The sequence below is a fragment of the Argopecten irradians genome, chromosome 9 (genome assembly GCF_041381155.1).
Source record: "Argopecten irradians isolate NY chromosome 9, Ai_NY, whole genome shotgun sequence".
Classification (NCBI taxonomy): domain Eukaryota; kingdom Metazoa; phylum Mollusca; class Bivalvia; order Pectinida; family Pectinidae; genus Argopecten; species Argopecten irradians.
This window is the reverse complement of record NC_091142.1, coordinates 18,671,223-18,685,506: the sequence shown is the minus strand read 5'-3', so window position 1 is coordinate 18,685,506 and position 14,284 is coordinate 18,671,223. Positions and strand designations below refer to the sequence as shown.

The 14,284-nt window shown below is 34.5% G+C and overlaps 1 protein-coding gene across 3 annotated transcripts; it reads left to right on the top strand.

The window, feature by feature from the left end:
* Window positions 1-436: 436 nt before the first annotated feature.
* Window positions 437-13,147, top strand: LOC138331696 (uncharacterized). Of its 3 annotated transcripts, none has more exons than XM_069279436.1 (6): window positions 437-494; window positions 2,631-2,733; window positions 3,642-3,738; window positions 5,152-5,285; window positions 10,003-10,903; window positions 12,869-13,146. In XM_069279436.1, exons 2-6 carry the CDS (start codon window positions 2,650-2,652, stop codon window positions 13,018-13,020), a joined length of 1,368 nt encoding a protein of 455 aa, XP_069135537.1. In that variant the 5' UTR covers window positions 437-494; window positions 2,631-2,649; the 3' UTR covers window positions 13,021-13,146. The 3 variants fall into 3 exon arrangements, with proteins under 3 accessions (XP_069135537.1, XP_069135536.1, XP_069135538.1); XM_069279435.1 differs by having other exon boundaries at window positions 483-541; window positions 12,869-13,147; XM_069279437.1 differs by having other exon boundaries at window positions 485-541; window positions 10,003-10,920; window positions 12,869-13,006.
* The last annotated feature ends 1,137 nt before the right edge of the window (window positions 13,148-14,284 follow it).

The window sequence follows — 14,284 nt, the reverse complement described above, 5'->3', positions numbered from 1 at the left end:
GAAATTAACATATCTAACATTAATCACTTTTTTTTTCTATCAAAAGCAGGAGTTTTTTTGGGTTTTTTGGGTTTTTTTTTTAAATAGGTGGTCCAAAAGAAAAGGATGCATTTTTTTAATGAAATCGCAAAACCCATGAAAACGCGACAGACAAAGACATATTTATTGTACATGAATGAATGGTAGATAACACATATACTTGACAGCCTAATATTCCTTGTAGATTTTTTTGAAGGTGTAACAAAAATATTTATGAAAAAATAAAACCCGGGAATATCGCGGCTTCGATGGCTATATTTCATACATGTATTTATTGATTTATTTTAAAAGCAGTATAAAAGTAAACACCGATATAGAATTTTCTACGTTTTACTTTCCACAGAAATATTCTAGATCTTTTGCATTTTGGCGGGAAACAACGTGACCGTCATTATTGTTACGTCGATTTTACGTCATATCCGCCTCTGAAACCATGTCGTCGCGTTTCTTGTGAGGTGAGTAGACATGTCTAGATATCCATATAACAAACTATGATATTTTAGTAAGTAAAATTATTAAAAGTAAATTGTTATTGAACTGACATCATAATATCTAATGCATGTGATCAATTGAACAACCCAGAAAGACAGTTTGTGCGTTTTGATGATTTAGAAATGCTTAGCCTAGCTGTCAGTTTTTATGTTAATTTTTTCATTTTCCTGAAACCCCCAACAGGAATCCGTTTTGAAATACATTTTTTTTTTGCATTCTAACAGAGATCAAGCCTGATTAGTCTATAACAAAAGTTAACTAAAATACGAGAAAACTGGAACTTCGAGTATATTCTAACTGTTAAATAGGTTCTATTTCGTTAATGACAGAAATAGTATGTATTGTAAATCACAAAAAAAAATATTTGTGAAAGTGTTTAATTGGGTTTTTCATTTGTTTTTCGTTTTGTGAAAAAATCGTTTTCATGCTTGAAAAAAAGTTCTATCAAGGACATTTGAGTTATTCCCCTTGTAAAGCATTTTGGTTCTGTAACGTGTCAGTCTGTAGTGTCCTACCACTCGTTTTTGTCATGCTGTCGTCGTTTCTCTCTACATCGTGCACGTGTTTTCGGTATGAAAACCTGTCCAATTTCAACTCGAGTTTTGTTAACATTCAGCTCAAAATGAGTCATGTAGGACGGCTGACCTACATTTTATTGTATCTGGAAATAATTGAACTAATTACACCCCCCCCCCTTCAATCCAACCTCTCCCCTTTCCCTACCGACCGTGCACCGACCTGCAATTTTTTGTTATCTCATTCATTATTTCCATGCTTTTTCTGTACACGTATAATCTGATACATGTACAGAAAAAGCATGGATATAATTAAAAATTTATAATTTTGGTGGTAGGTTTGGATTCTGTATACCTATTAGACGGGATATTACATATGTCTACACAAAGCCATTGTTCACGAATCATTTGCATCAATTCATCTTCTGACAAGACTGTCATGATCGGTTATTAAATTTTCACACCGTGTCATGGACCGCATTTTACACTGTTGATGAAACAGCCGGTGTTTTGAGTGTTTTCCTCATTCCTTATCTCGATTTTCCTTCCAATGCTGAGTCTTCTCTGTCCTTTCAGGTCAAATATCATAATTTGTATATAGGCCTTACTGAACCTTCGATAATCCGGACACTTGCCAGTGTCCGTATCCCAATATTTCAGTTTGGGGACCATTCTTTCAAGAATCCAACAGAATCGGATTAGAACCTCATTATTATTACTGCTTCCTCTTCACTCTCCAGACCGATCATCAGATCGAGTTGTTCACTAGCCCTCCACATGGAACTGATGCCAAGTACTGAACGTTGTTCGATGTTTCTTTCTCTGGGTACTTCGGTTTTCCTTCATCACCTCAGTCACGACACGTCCGTTATGACCCTGACTATTAATCTAAGTATCAATTCATGATCATATAAACATAAAAACATAAACTCTTACTGGAACGGAATGTAGAATATTGTTTTATAGGATACATTACGAACTGATGGTCGTAATATAATCTACAGAATACCTCATTTAGGACTTATCCTTTCAACTTTATTGAAATATACCAAGTATTGTTTTCTGTCATTCATATTATTTCATATTTCCTTAAGCAAGATCTTCATCCAGATTGACATTGACCTTAAGAGTTTTTGTGATTTTCGAAAAAAAATGGCTGTCTCTATTTGTAGCAAGTTGTATTATCGTATAAAAAATGTGGCAAAATAGACTTCTACCCATTGCATTTTTTTATAAACCAATTTGGAGATCATTTTGAAAGTGTTTCCCACACTTTATAGAGAGGCGAAATTTCACCTTTTTTCCTTCATGATTTTCACTTAAATTGTAATCAAGCACACTGACCCCCAATTTTGATGGCGATTTTAGAAACAGCCACCGGTTATGAACTGCAAGATTAATTTGAGCTGTTAGTCATCAGAACTTTTTCTGTGAAGCGCTGAACCTGTCAAATCTGAAAAAGGACGTACTTCCATCTTCACAATTTTGGGGACAGGGTAACATATACTGCTAGAATGGGTCGATTGTGTGTTACTATTTTCTGATTTCATCCATTTTATTGCCTATACTCATGTATTTTCGCAGTCCGTGGCGTCCAGTTATAATGAAGGTTACAGACATGCGAATGGCATTATGTATGCTTGTCCTGTGTGTTGTCACAGAGATCAGCTGCAAGGCAATATCCAAGGTACGTAGTATACATGTTGTCCCTAAATACTGTACGGTATCATACCTAAGGACATTTCCTGGGAGATTTTATTTCGTGATTTAGACCTTTTTGGTTATAGTTTACCAATATTGAAACATTTCCATGTAGATTTATTTTGGCGATTTAGCCATTTCTTGTTCTAGTTTACCTGTATCTAAACATTTCCACGGATATTTAATTTGGCGATCACGCGGCGACTTTTCTGGTTCTAGTAAACCTATATTGAAATATTTCCACGGAGACTTATTTCGCAATTTAGACTTTTCGGGTTCTAGTTAACCTATATTGAAACATTTCCGCGGAGATTTACTGCAAGTAATTTAGCGATTTCGACTTTTCTGGTTCTAGGTTACCTATATTGAAATATTTCCGCGGAGCTTTAATTTCGTGATTTCGACTTTCTTGATTCTGTTTTACCTATAATGAAAAATTTCCACGGAGATTGAATTTCGCGATTTCTTATTGCCCACGAAATGCAATTGCACATTTAAATAAGTTGGTTTACAGTACATAATTCAGATTTGATGTATTACTTAGTGTTCATATGGAAAGACAGGACAAGGACAGTGTCATTAATAAGAAAGAAAAAAAAAAAAAAAAAGGAAAAAAAAAGAAAGAAAGAAACACTGAAGTCTGAAGACGATAAGATGTAGGTTTAATCCAGTCGTAACCATTAAAAAAATCTCAATAGTTTCAGTGTAATAAAATTTCTGAAGTGAATAGATATACGCGATGTTGTACTACTTGCTACCTGATAAATGTACATACATATCATTCATATTATGTTATACATTTCCGAGAGTTATGCGTCTTTGACCATTGTTAGTTTTCCGATGTTTCGGCTCTCAAATAGTTTTCCACATTCCGTTTTCTCATTGACCTTGCAGGGTGCAAAGAAAAATGTTTCATTAAATAATTCAACCCCGTTACCCAAGATTGACGTCATTCCATCAACACCAAAACTTCAGCCCACAGCCAAAATGGGTAAGTGAAACACAAAGCAAACAAAATAATGAACACTGATACTAGGAAGTAGGCCAGTGCACATGGTATAATATTATAGAAACACGCTGTAAATTGCGCTAGATCAAGCTGCTGTATGAGAAAACATCATGGACTACCAATATCATCGATACCATCTCTTTTGTTCTCTTCATTTATTCTGTGATTGCTTAATTCAAGAAATAACGAATCCTTTGCTTTCCTACTAATTCTGACTCACTGATTGGCTGATTCTTATGTTTGACTCTATTTGCAAGAAATAATTTATTTCATAATCCTATGAAAATTAAAAAAAGTCTCAACATCAATTCTTATAATTATTTGTTTTAATAATTACGTTATGAAAATAAACAGATATTAATATTAAATTTAATGTATTTTAATGTACGATTTCATTGCTTTTCCAAGGGATTATTTTTTTTCAAAATCGGTACGCGACGTCAATATCTCTATTGTGATGTCACGATAACGTCACGTTTCATCGACACTCTTTTTTTCCACAGAGTTATGGACGTTTCATCGACACTCTTTTTTTCACAGAGATATGGAAAAAAAAACCAATTGTAAATCAGAAAGTTCTATTTAGTATGAACACAAAGTAAACGTAATATTACTACTTATATGTATATCTATAGGGTTTGTGGTTAGAGAGAGATATTTAAGGGGATTTAATTGTAGTGAATTGCATTGTTATAAAGATGTTTAATTGAAAGTATATGTTTACATTGCTTAGAAAAATTCATGTAAAACTATGAAATGAAATCGATTTTTGCGCAGCAAAATCACAACAATAACCAGTCATGTCTAAGTTTGATGTAACTTGTGTAAAGTGGAAATTGGATATTTTAATAAATTGCAAGAGCTTCCAGTGTTCAAACGAAAATGGAAGATAAACATGAATTTTAAAAATGATGCACATTTGGTTACCATGTTTCTGATATTTGAGTTAAATTAGCGTGAACAAAGTTAAAAAGGACTAATGTTTTATTTGTGTTTTCTTTAAAATATTTTACTTTTGGTGTTGTTGATTTTTGATAAAAAAAGGGGGGGGGGGGGTAAATTAAGATAAATCTCTGTGTTGCATAGTTTCCATGCTTTATCATATGTTCATTTAGCTCTCGTTTGAACAATACTAACATAAGTCGTTCACCAGGTGTATTTAAGCAATTTAAAAAATTCGGTATTACTTCGATTGATAGTTTACTTAGTTTTAAATCGATAGGTAAGTAGTGTTCATTATATAGGGACGTTGAGATTGTTCCAGATTAGTTGGAAAACGAGATCTCTTTGCATTGCATAAAGAATTAACATTGGAGATGGTCAATTGTTTCATTTCTAATTTGACACTCCTAATATTAACGATATAATTTGTCGTTACTTTGCTTATTTGACCAGATCCTAGTGGACACGAAACGGACGTCGATGACGTAAATGATTTGTTGATCCATGACCGGAAGGAGTTAAAAGAGACCGGACGTGACCCTTGTAGGAAAGGTGGTGTGGCCTGTCGCCGCCGCAAAAAGCGTCAGGTAAACATTGTGTAGCAAGCTGCGTTGACATTCTTGACGTTTTAAATACTTTAATTATATAGTATATTGTCCATGTTTAGGAAACTACTTCATAGCTGACAATGCAAGTTAAAAAAGTATTAAATTGAGATTTAAAGATGCTCCACCGCAGACAAATGATATATTTTCACTATCAAAAACAGGAGAAGACGATTTAGTATTTTTCTTCAGTTACAAAAGTTCCTTACTTTACACCATTACCAACATTGAAAACTATGAGCTTCTAATTTTACTTCAAGTTAAAGATATGAAAAATAATTAATTGCATCCCGAAAAAATTCCGTGGCACTATATCCTAAATGGAATGAAGTATTGATTGCGCATGTACCAAAGGCAAAATATATTATTTTATATTACTTTTTGTGTTGATTAGACATATATATATATATACGATAATACAACAATTATTCTACAAATAATGAATATAATTTATGCTATGTCGGCGGTGGAGCATCTTTAATAATTATAAGTGCACTTGTATTTCAAGAATCGTTTATGAGACATCCCCCTGTCGGAGGTCAGCCATTTTCTTTCTTCTATCTACCTGTATCCGGCGCGCTCAATCGGCACATACACACCTAGCACTTGTCCACTGTGTATCACCTACTAATACGTAAACAAAGCACTTACCTATAAAGCTATATGGGGCTTGTTTTGGCAACAAAATGCGTTAGCTCCTCTAAACTGTCATTTGTATATTTGTCAAGTGAATAGAATTTCCAATAATACACCGTCCACATATTTCCAAGTATATTATCGTAACCGATGTACTCGACTGGCCATGTGCACGTGACTACCTGTCCCGTACGTACCAAGGAAACACACGTGTCGGTGTACGTATAAAACCTAGTGTATATTGAAGTGTTTTAATAGCTCGTTCTGGATATATTTTTGGGAATTCGCTGACAACACATTCACGTATTACTTCAATGAAACGTTGTCAGGTGATTGCAGTGTTTATTTTCAGTTTGACATTGTTATTTGCAATATCGGGGCATGCGTATCCGAGACAAGCTACGTTTAGAATGACGCACGTGTGTCAAGTCCCGTGCTTTACATATGCAGAGCAAAAAGAAAAATGGCTGCCACTTTCTTGGATACGACACTGTCATAACTGGGGGATGTCTCACAAACAATTTTTGAAAAAAATATTATATATATATTTTAATTTCAAATGCATGCTTTTTAACTTGCATTGTCATCTTTAAGGTATTAGTTATGTTGTTAGTTGCTTACCCAGTCAGTGTTTCAATTTAGAACTTACAGGGAATTCAAGAAATGGCCCATAACATAAAATCTATTTAAGTTAATCCTTAATAATATTGAGGGAGTTTATAGGAATTGCTTTATGGATTTCACCAATATGTCATGCAGGGTACTCCTTTTTGACCCATTGTTTTTGTATAAAAACTCCGTGCTATTTCTTTGAATGCAAACATCCTTTAACCTTTCCAGTTAGCTTATTCTTAAGATAGGTATACTAATTAAAAAAAAAAGTCCATAGTGACTACAGCAATTTATTCGCTTAATGAAAAAAAACTGTATTTTTAGAACATTCGCTTAATGATAAAAACTGTATTTTTTTAGAACATTTTATTTCATTTTGCGCATTAAATTTAACAAGACAATTTGTGATATGATAGTTAAATTATGATATTTTGAGAGACTGCCATAAATTCATATTGTGTTTTCTTGTAATAGTGAAACGTTTGCCCTTTTAAGAGTGCTGCCTCACTGAAGCATGCAGTCTAAGAAAGGTTTGGTTAGATGCTATATTTATAACATCTTGAGCAGTAGTCATGTTATAATCGTAGTTCTGTGGTTTTCTTCCTGCCAGCTTCTCTCATTTCCCATTATCACCAAAGCATGTTACATCCCTAAATGACCTTGACATAAAACTAAATTATATTTCAACACTCTATGTATCTTTGAATAAGAATGGGATAAAATTCTTAGATTGAGAATATCAAATTTTATATCACGAACAAAATTTTATTGGACAAATTAATATACATCATACGAGATTGAAGGCATAGCAATATTGACAACTAGTGCAATACTAGCACCAAACATTTATCATATTTGATAACCCCACTGTTACAATCCATTTTGAAAAAACCGCTCCTTGAAACAGTATTTCAAAGTGAGTTAAATATAGTGCAGGTTTTTTAAAGTTTTTCTAAGTGCGTTAGTTTATCAAAGTGGATTGTAACACCTCACCCTCACTGTTAGGGAGTATATATATACTGGAATCAGCTTGTACACTGTATGTCTGTCTTCCTGTATTTCCGGTTATAGTATACAGTATAAGAGAATGTTGCATAATAATATCGACAACGATTGTAATTCACTCCTTCCTATCAGGTAGACAATCATGTCAGGCAGATAATACTGTCATGTACACAATGTATAATGCATGTCTGTATTCCTGTCTCCCTGTTATAATATACAGTATAAGAGAATGTAGTCCGCTAAACCTGCCTATATTATTAGGCTTTTTTTTTAATTTTTTTTTTTTTTTGCCTAATATATAGTCAGCTCGCGGTACCTCTTAAAAATGTGAAATCGTAGGCCAGATTTGGCCTACGCTACGTCAGCGGCATATTTCTAATATATCGTCCATGCAATGCCGGGAAAACGTACACATACTTTTATATTGGGATCTTATGTACTCCTTTGCCCCCATGTTACATCCCATTTATGAAATTAAACAACTGTGTACAATGAAATACTTCCGAGACCCTTCTATTTCACACATTTGTAATGGCCGCCGTATATACACATTTAGTAGAGCAAACGGCAGCCAATCAACTTCGCTTCCGGTTTTATTTTTAAATATCCACGTGTAGTTGAAAGATAAACAAAATTCTACCGTGTATATGCTACATGTATATGCAACGTGAATATCGCGAAAGTTATGCGGTACCAGCAATAGTCGTGTTCAATTTGAATATTTGACAACATGTCGTGTATGTCGACCATGATTTTACTTTAAAAACTCTAACTGGCTAGCATTTTGTTTATCTTTCAATTACACGTGGTTTTTTAAAAATAAAACCGGAAGCGAAGTTGATTGGCCTACCGTTTGCTCTACTAAATGTGTATACGGCGGCCATTACAAATGTGTGAAATAGAAGGGTCTCGGAAGTATTTCATTGTACACAGTTGTTTAATTTCATAAATGGGATGTAACATGGGGGCAAAGGAGTACATAAGATCCCAATATAAAGGTATGTGTACGTTTTCCCGGCATTGCATGGACGATATATTAGAAATATGCCGCTGACGTAGCGTAGGCCAAATCTGGCCTACGATTTCACATTTGTAAGAGGTACCGCGAGCTGACTATATATTAGGCAAAAAAAAATTAAAAAAAAAAAAAGCCTAATAATATAGGCAGGTTTAGCGGACTAAAGAGAATGGTGCATAATAATTGACAACGAGTGCAACAATCTCTCCCAGGGTTCATTGCGGTCCCCACATTAAAAATTGTGGGACCGCAATACACCCTGGGAGAGATTGCGACTGCAATACATTCTGGTACATATGTAGACAATACTTCCAATCAGGTAGACAATCCTGTCAGGTAGATTATACTGTCAGGTACACAATATATAATTGATCACAGACGAGTGACAATAGTGTTGATGGTTGTTTGTGTCTGGTCCCTGTGGAAATCAGGTAAACTCGACGCACTTGACACAATCAATACTATAGTGGGACACTTACATTTACACCGACGGACTGGTTACCACGGGTTTATAGGTTTTATATATATTTTATTTCAAAATAAATATTCTTGACTGGAACAAAATATTTCACATATATGTACATTTACATTAACGCTTTGGCCATGCATTTATCGTGCACCTCCCACCTAAATAAGTAACGTAAAACACGTCCAATTAAACTTGTGATATATACGATCTAATATCGATTGGATCGATTCAACTTCGAAATAGAAAGACGAATTCTAAACGGCCGTAATAGATGCAATGGTAAGTGTTCGTACAGTATATCTAGCACTTCATCAACTACATGTATGTGTTTTTTTCTTATAAATACGTGTAGGTCATTGCATGAGAGTATTTTGATGTTGTTAAACCTAGATGATATATATCTATTATATAGGTGAAACTGGAACATAGCGTGCACGTGTATAAGTGTTTACCAGTATGCACGTTCAATGTAAAATATCTACATGATGACAGACAAATTAATATGTAGATAGAGTGATCACTTGAATGGTCTAGTAACTGCACTCTTGTCGTTTACCCTTGTGTATTGGTGGCCAAGTTTTATGTCAATGTTAGGAGGGCAACCCCCTCCCCTACCTAGAAGTTTAGCAAGATGGTACATCTTTAAAAACATTATGCAGTTTTGTGAGATGACCTTCTTGAAAACTAATGATGATTGATGCTTAAACCTTAAAAACGTTAATCTGGATAGTGGCAAACGTTAACATTGTCGTCTATAGGAAATCATTAAGTTCTACAGTATCTGTACTGGATCGTTTTTCTAATAGTCTTTCGCGTTTCAATCTCTAACAGGAATACGAATTTTTGTAATGTTTCGATCTCTAACAGGAATATGGAGTTTTGCAATGATTCGATCTCTAGCAGGAATCCGAATAAGAAGTTTTGCAATAAAACTTATAAAGATTTATATTATTTTACAGTTTTCAAAGCTCTTAGCTGGCCGGCCCATATCAAGTGATGGCGTAAACCAAGTATATGATCTTCAAGTTGTGGGAAATAGAAACGTCGAGAAATCGACACCTCCGAATCTTATTATAAAAGATGATGACTACGACGACGATGACGACGATGGCGACGATGGTGATGGACATATGGTCATGTTAAGACAACGACGTGATTCTGACGATTCAGATGATATTGGGGATGACTCGTTATACTCAGACCTTTCGGGTTTAGAGGTACATAGCGAAGATGGGGCAGGTTTCCGACACAAAAGAGATACACTATATGATTCATCATTATCTGACAACAGCGATGACGACGAAATTGATGACGAAGATGACGATTTTGCAATATCTTCAGATGACTCAAGTTTATCACTTTTGAAAACCAAAGTTAAGAGAGACACAGATGGTTCTAGTCTTGATACGTTTGAAGAAGAAAATGATGAAATCTTTGACGATGTTGATGACGATGAAAGTGACGAGGAAAGTGTACAAAGAGATACAATTATGAAGACGTCCGGAAAACGTCAACAGAGGGGTATTTCCACTAATAAAATGACACCAGGGTTCGACAAGCATAACAAAACATCGCACATTATGAATAAGACGGGAAAGACAGGACACAAAGATAGTACTCAAACAACACCAATTGTCTCGCAGAATACTCTAGAAACAAAGAACAAATACACTGAGGATGATACTAGTTCTAGTAATGCAAAAAATAGTGGACCGGAAACAGAAAGCGATGCGGATCTGTCCGACATCCCCTTGGACCCTTTTGATGTTCAACCTACGACTGTACTGAGCAGAGTACCACGTGATAGTTCAGATATGAGTCATGTGACGACTTATGAAGAAGGAGCTGACCCAAACTCTGGTGAGAGATTATAAAAGGTAACATGAAAAAATATGAAATGATGTTTGTTACACAACCATATTCCATGTGTGACGTTTCGATGACTTGTACGTATTACTGTGTAACAATTATCGTTGAATAAACTGTATTTTTCAACCAGAGGAAAATGTTTTGAAATAGACTGCAACATATTTATGTAACGTTACATCTTAATACTCCCAATTAATGATTTAAATAAAAGATCAATAAACAGATAAAAAAACAAAAAACTTTTAAGAATGATATGAAAGAAATTTTGTTTGCAAATATTTGAGAGAAAACGCTACGCGGATTCACACAAAACTTTGCAAACAAAATTTATTTCATACCCCTATGAAGTTAAGAAAAAGTTACATCAACTCTTATAATTAATTTTTCAGACTACTTGATAACATAAAATACGTTTAAACGTACGATTCTTTTGATTTTCCAATGGATTTTTAGTTTCTAAATCAATACGCAACGTCGATGTCTCTATTGTGACTTCATGATTACGTCGAATTTTCGCGCCATTCTCGATTTTTTTCTTCATAGTATATGAAAAAAAGTATCTGCCAATCAGAGCGTTGGACTTAGTATGAAAACAAATGAAACTTAATTTCATTAGGCATTCATTCATTATGTATCAAAATGAACATTTTATGAAATTTACTAAAACACTATTTCCAACGATGCTTTTGTTTTAACATTAACGCACAATTACTTGTCAATGTCTAACTTTAAAAACCCTTGTCGTATCCCTAATTATAATTTCCCAATGATAAATGCTTGACAACTTACATTCATCCTATTACCTAATTGGAATGACTATTTTTTCGAATCGTTGTGCTAATTAAGTAGTTCAGTTTATTTTTGAATTACTGCTAGACAAAAGTTCATGGATTGCAACACTTTAATATAAAAGAAACATTGATAACCTATCAAATAAGGTTGCGTATATTGTAACCAAAATTGTTGTGCTTGATAGCTCAGTTCATACTTTTTGAATTACTGACAGAAAAAAAAATGTTCATGCATTGCTACTCATTAAAATGCAAAACATTTATTACCCATCAAATAAATGTACATTTTAACCGACAATATATGGCACATGGGAATAATAAAATTGGCTGACTAATTTCTGTAATGTATATTTAGCCGTTATGCAAATTATCGAGTTTGCGTTGTTGTATAACGTTTCTTCGACTTTCAGATATCCAAGTTTAATGAAAGAATGAGTTCCCACCAATGCGTTTACCTTGGGCAAATACATACCTTGTAGTCTGTTTACCAAAACACGATAATTAGGTTTTCTTTGATTTCATACCAAATCATTTCTATATAGCCGATTCTTTGTCTTCATACCTCTAGTTTTACAAGTTGATATTCATTAGTCAATGAACTGTCTTTCGCTTATTATGATATCATTATCATTGTAAAATCACAATTGTCATGCAAGCGATCACGGTCGTACAAGCGATCACGGAAGTATATATATCCAGACAAAATAGATGTAAAATCTCTTGAGATACCATAATAAAATTGTTATTTAGTGTAAATATAAGCATTGAACAGTTGGTAATTATTGGAGTATGAATGCCAACTGGATAGCAGCAAATTCAATGATGCGCGATAGTGCCTAGGTTGGATTTTCCACTGCTCTGTATTAAATGGACCGATCTTGTTATGTTCGTGATACTTTACATCCTATGTGTATGACTGCTTTACCTACTTATTAAATGGACCAATCCTGTTATGTATCCGGCTAATTTACCTCTTATGTGTTAAACTACTTTACCTCCTTATTTAATAGACCAATCCTGTAATATGCATGGTAATTTGCCTCCTACATTGTATTAATGGACCTATCCTGTTATGCTTCAGGCTACTTTACCTATGCATAATGCGTTAGTCTACTTTACCTACTGTATTAATGGACCAATCCTGTTATGTTGTTACCCCGTACAGGATACCAGGACTGGGAGGCCTGGGATCCCTGTAGTGTGACGTGTGGAGTGGGACGGTCAACAAGGAGGCGTGTCTGTATCGACACCGCACATTGTAAAGGAGGAGATGTTGAGATTGAAGCTTGCGTACTCAATGGAAAGTTCGAATGCTGACATTTAGTTGTTATTGAGGATCTACAAACACAATGACAAGGACAAAGGTTTTTCCAAAATCAAAAAAAATATTTGTTACCGCTAATGATTGTGTATTTTTGTCTTTTTGTTTTGTAATAAATAAAAAAACCAACAAATTCACAATTTTAGAGACTAGTTCAGCTTTGAGTATCTTGGTATAAATCATGGCTGTCGGGTGACAAACATTAATTTCATTTCTAGATCACCCTACAATGTTATTGGTGCCCTCTACACACACCAGTCTTGTCGACACATTGTACAGTTGTTAGTTAACATGTTAAAGGTTTTTTAGGTCACCTGCGACGAAGTCTCATGTGACCTATTCTAATGACCTTTTGTCCATCGTCGTCCGTCGTGCGACGATAAACAATTTGCATTTTCGACTACTTCTCCAAAACTGCTAAACAATTTCAATGAAATTTTGCACAAACCTTCTACCGCATAAGGCCAATCAAAAGTGTGACTTATATGGAATTATCGGTATGAAATGACCATTGAATGTTATGAACAAATTTTCCATGATTGGCCCCAGTGACATTAGGGGCGGGGTCAAAAATGTTAAAACTTCAAAAATCTTCTTCTAAAATTCTGGAAATGGTAGAATCAAATGCTCTTTATAGATAGAAAGGTCTTAAGGTGTTTTATAGAAATTGTGAATTATATTACCCTGGGGTCTCACGTTACCCGCTTGGGAAAGGGTGAAGTTTTCTTTAGTTTACATAGGGAAAACACATTTTTGAACATTATATGCTCAATTTTCATAGGAAATGAGTTAAACTGAGTTATTAGCCCGATATACAGCAGTTTAACATCAATATCGGTCCTCGACTTAAACTAAATTCTGAGTTCACAGGTATGATGGAAGCAAATATTCTTCATAGATTCAACAGTCAAATTTGTAAAATCACTGACCGACGTCAAGGGTCCGTATATAGTGTTTATACGTCTTTGTTTCATTCTATATCTGAACTCAGGTGATCGTTAAGAATCATGGGCCTCTTGTTTACAATAACTTGAGGTCATTGTATTAATAGTGTTGCCGCTACAAAATCAAATGTGTTCAAATGGGAACGAAAATTGCTGGCATGAATTATACTTGTCACATTAGGGACATCCTCGATACTACATGGGTTACTATCACTAACGTTCTATCCACTCCTTTACTATAGTAAAACTAGAGGCAGTTTAGGGGAAAAAACTGACCAATCTGATGCGAAGTTTATGGATGGCGAACGGCACACGT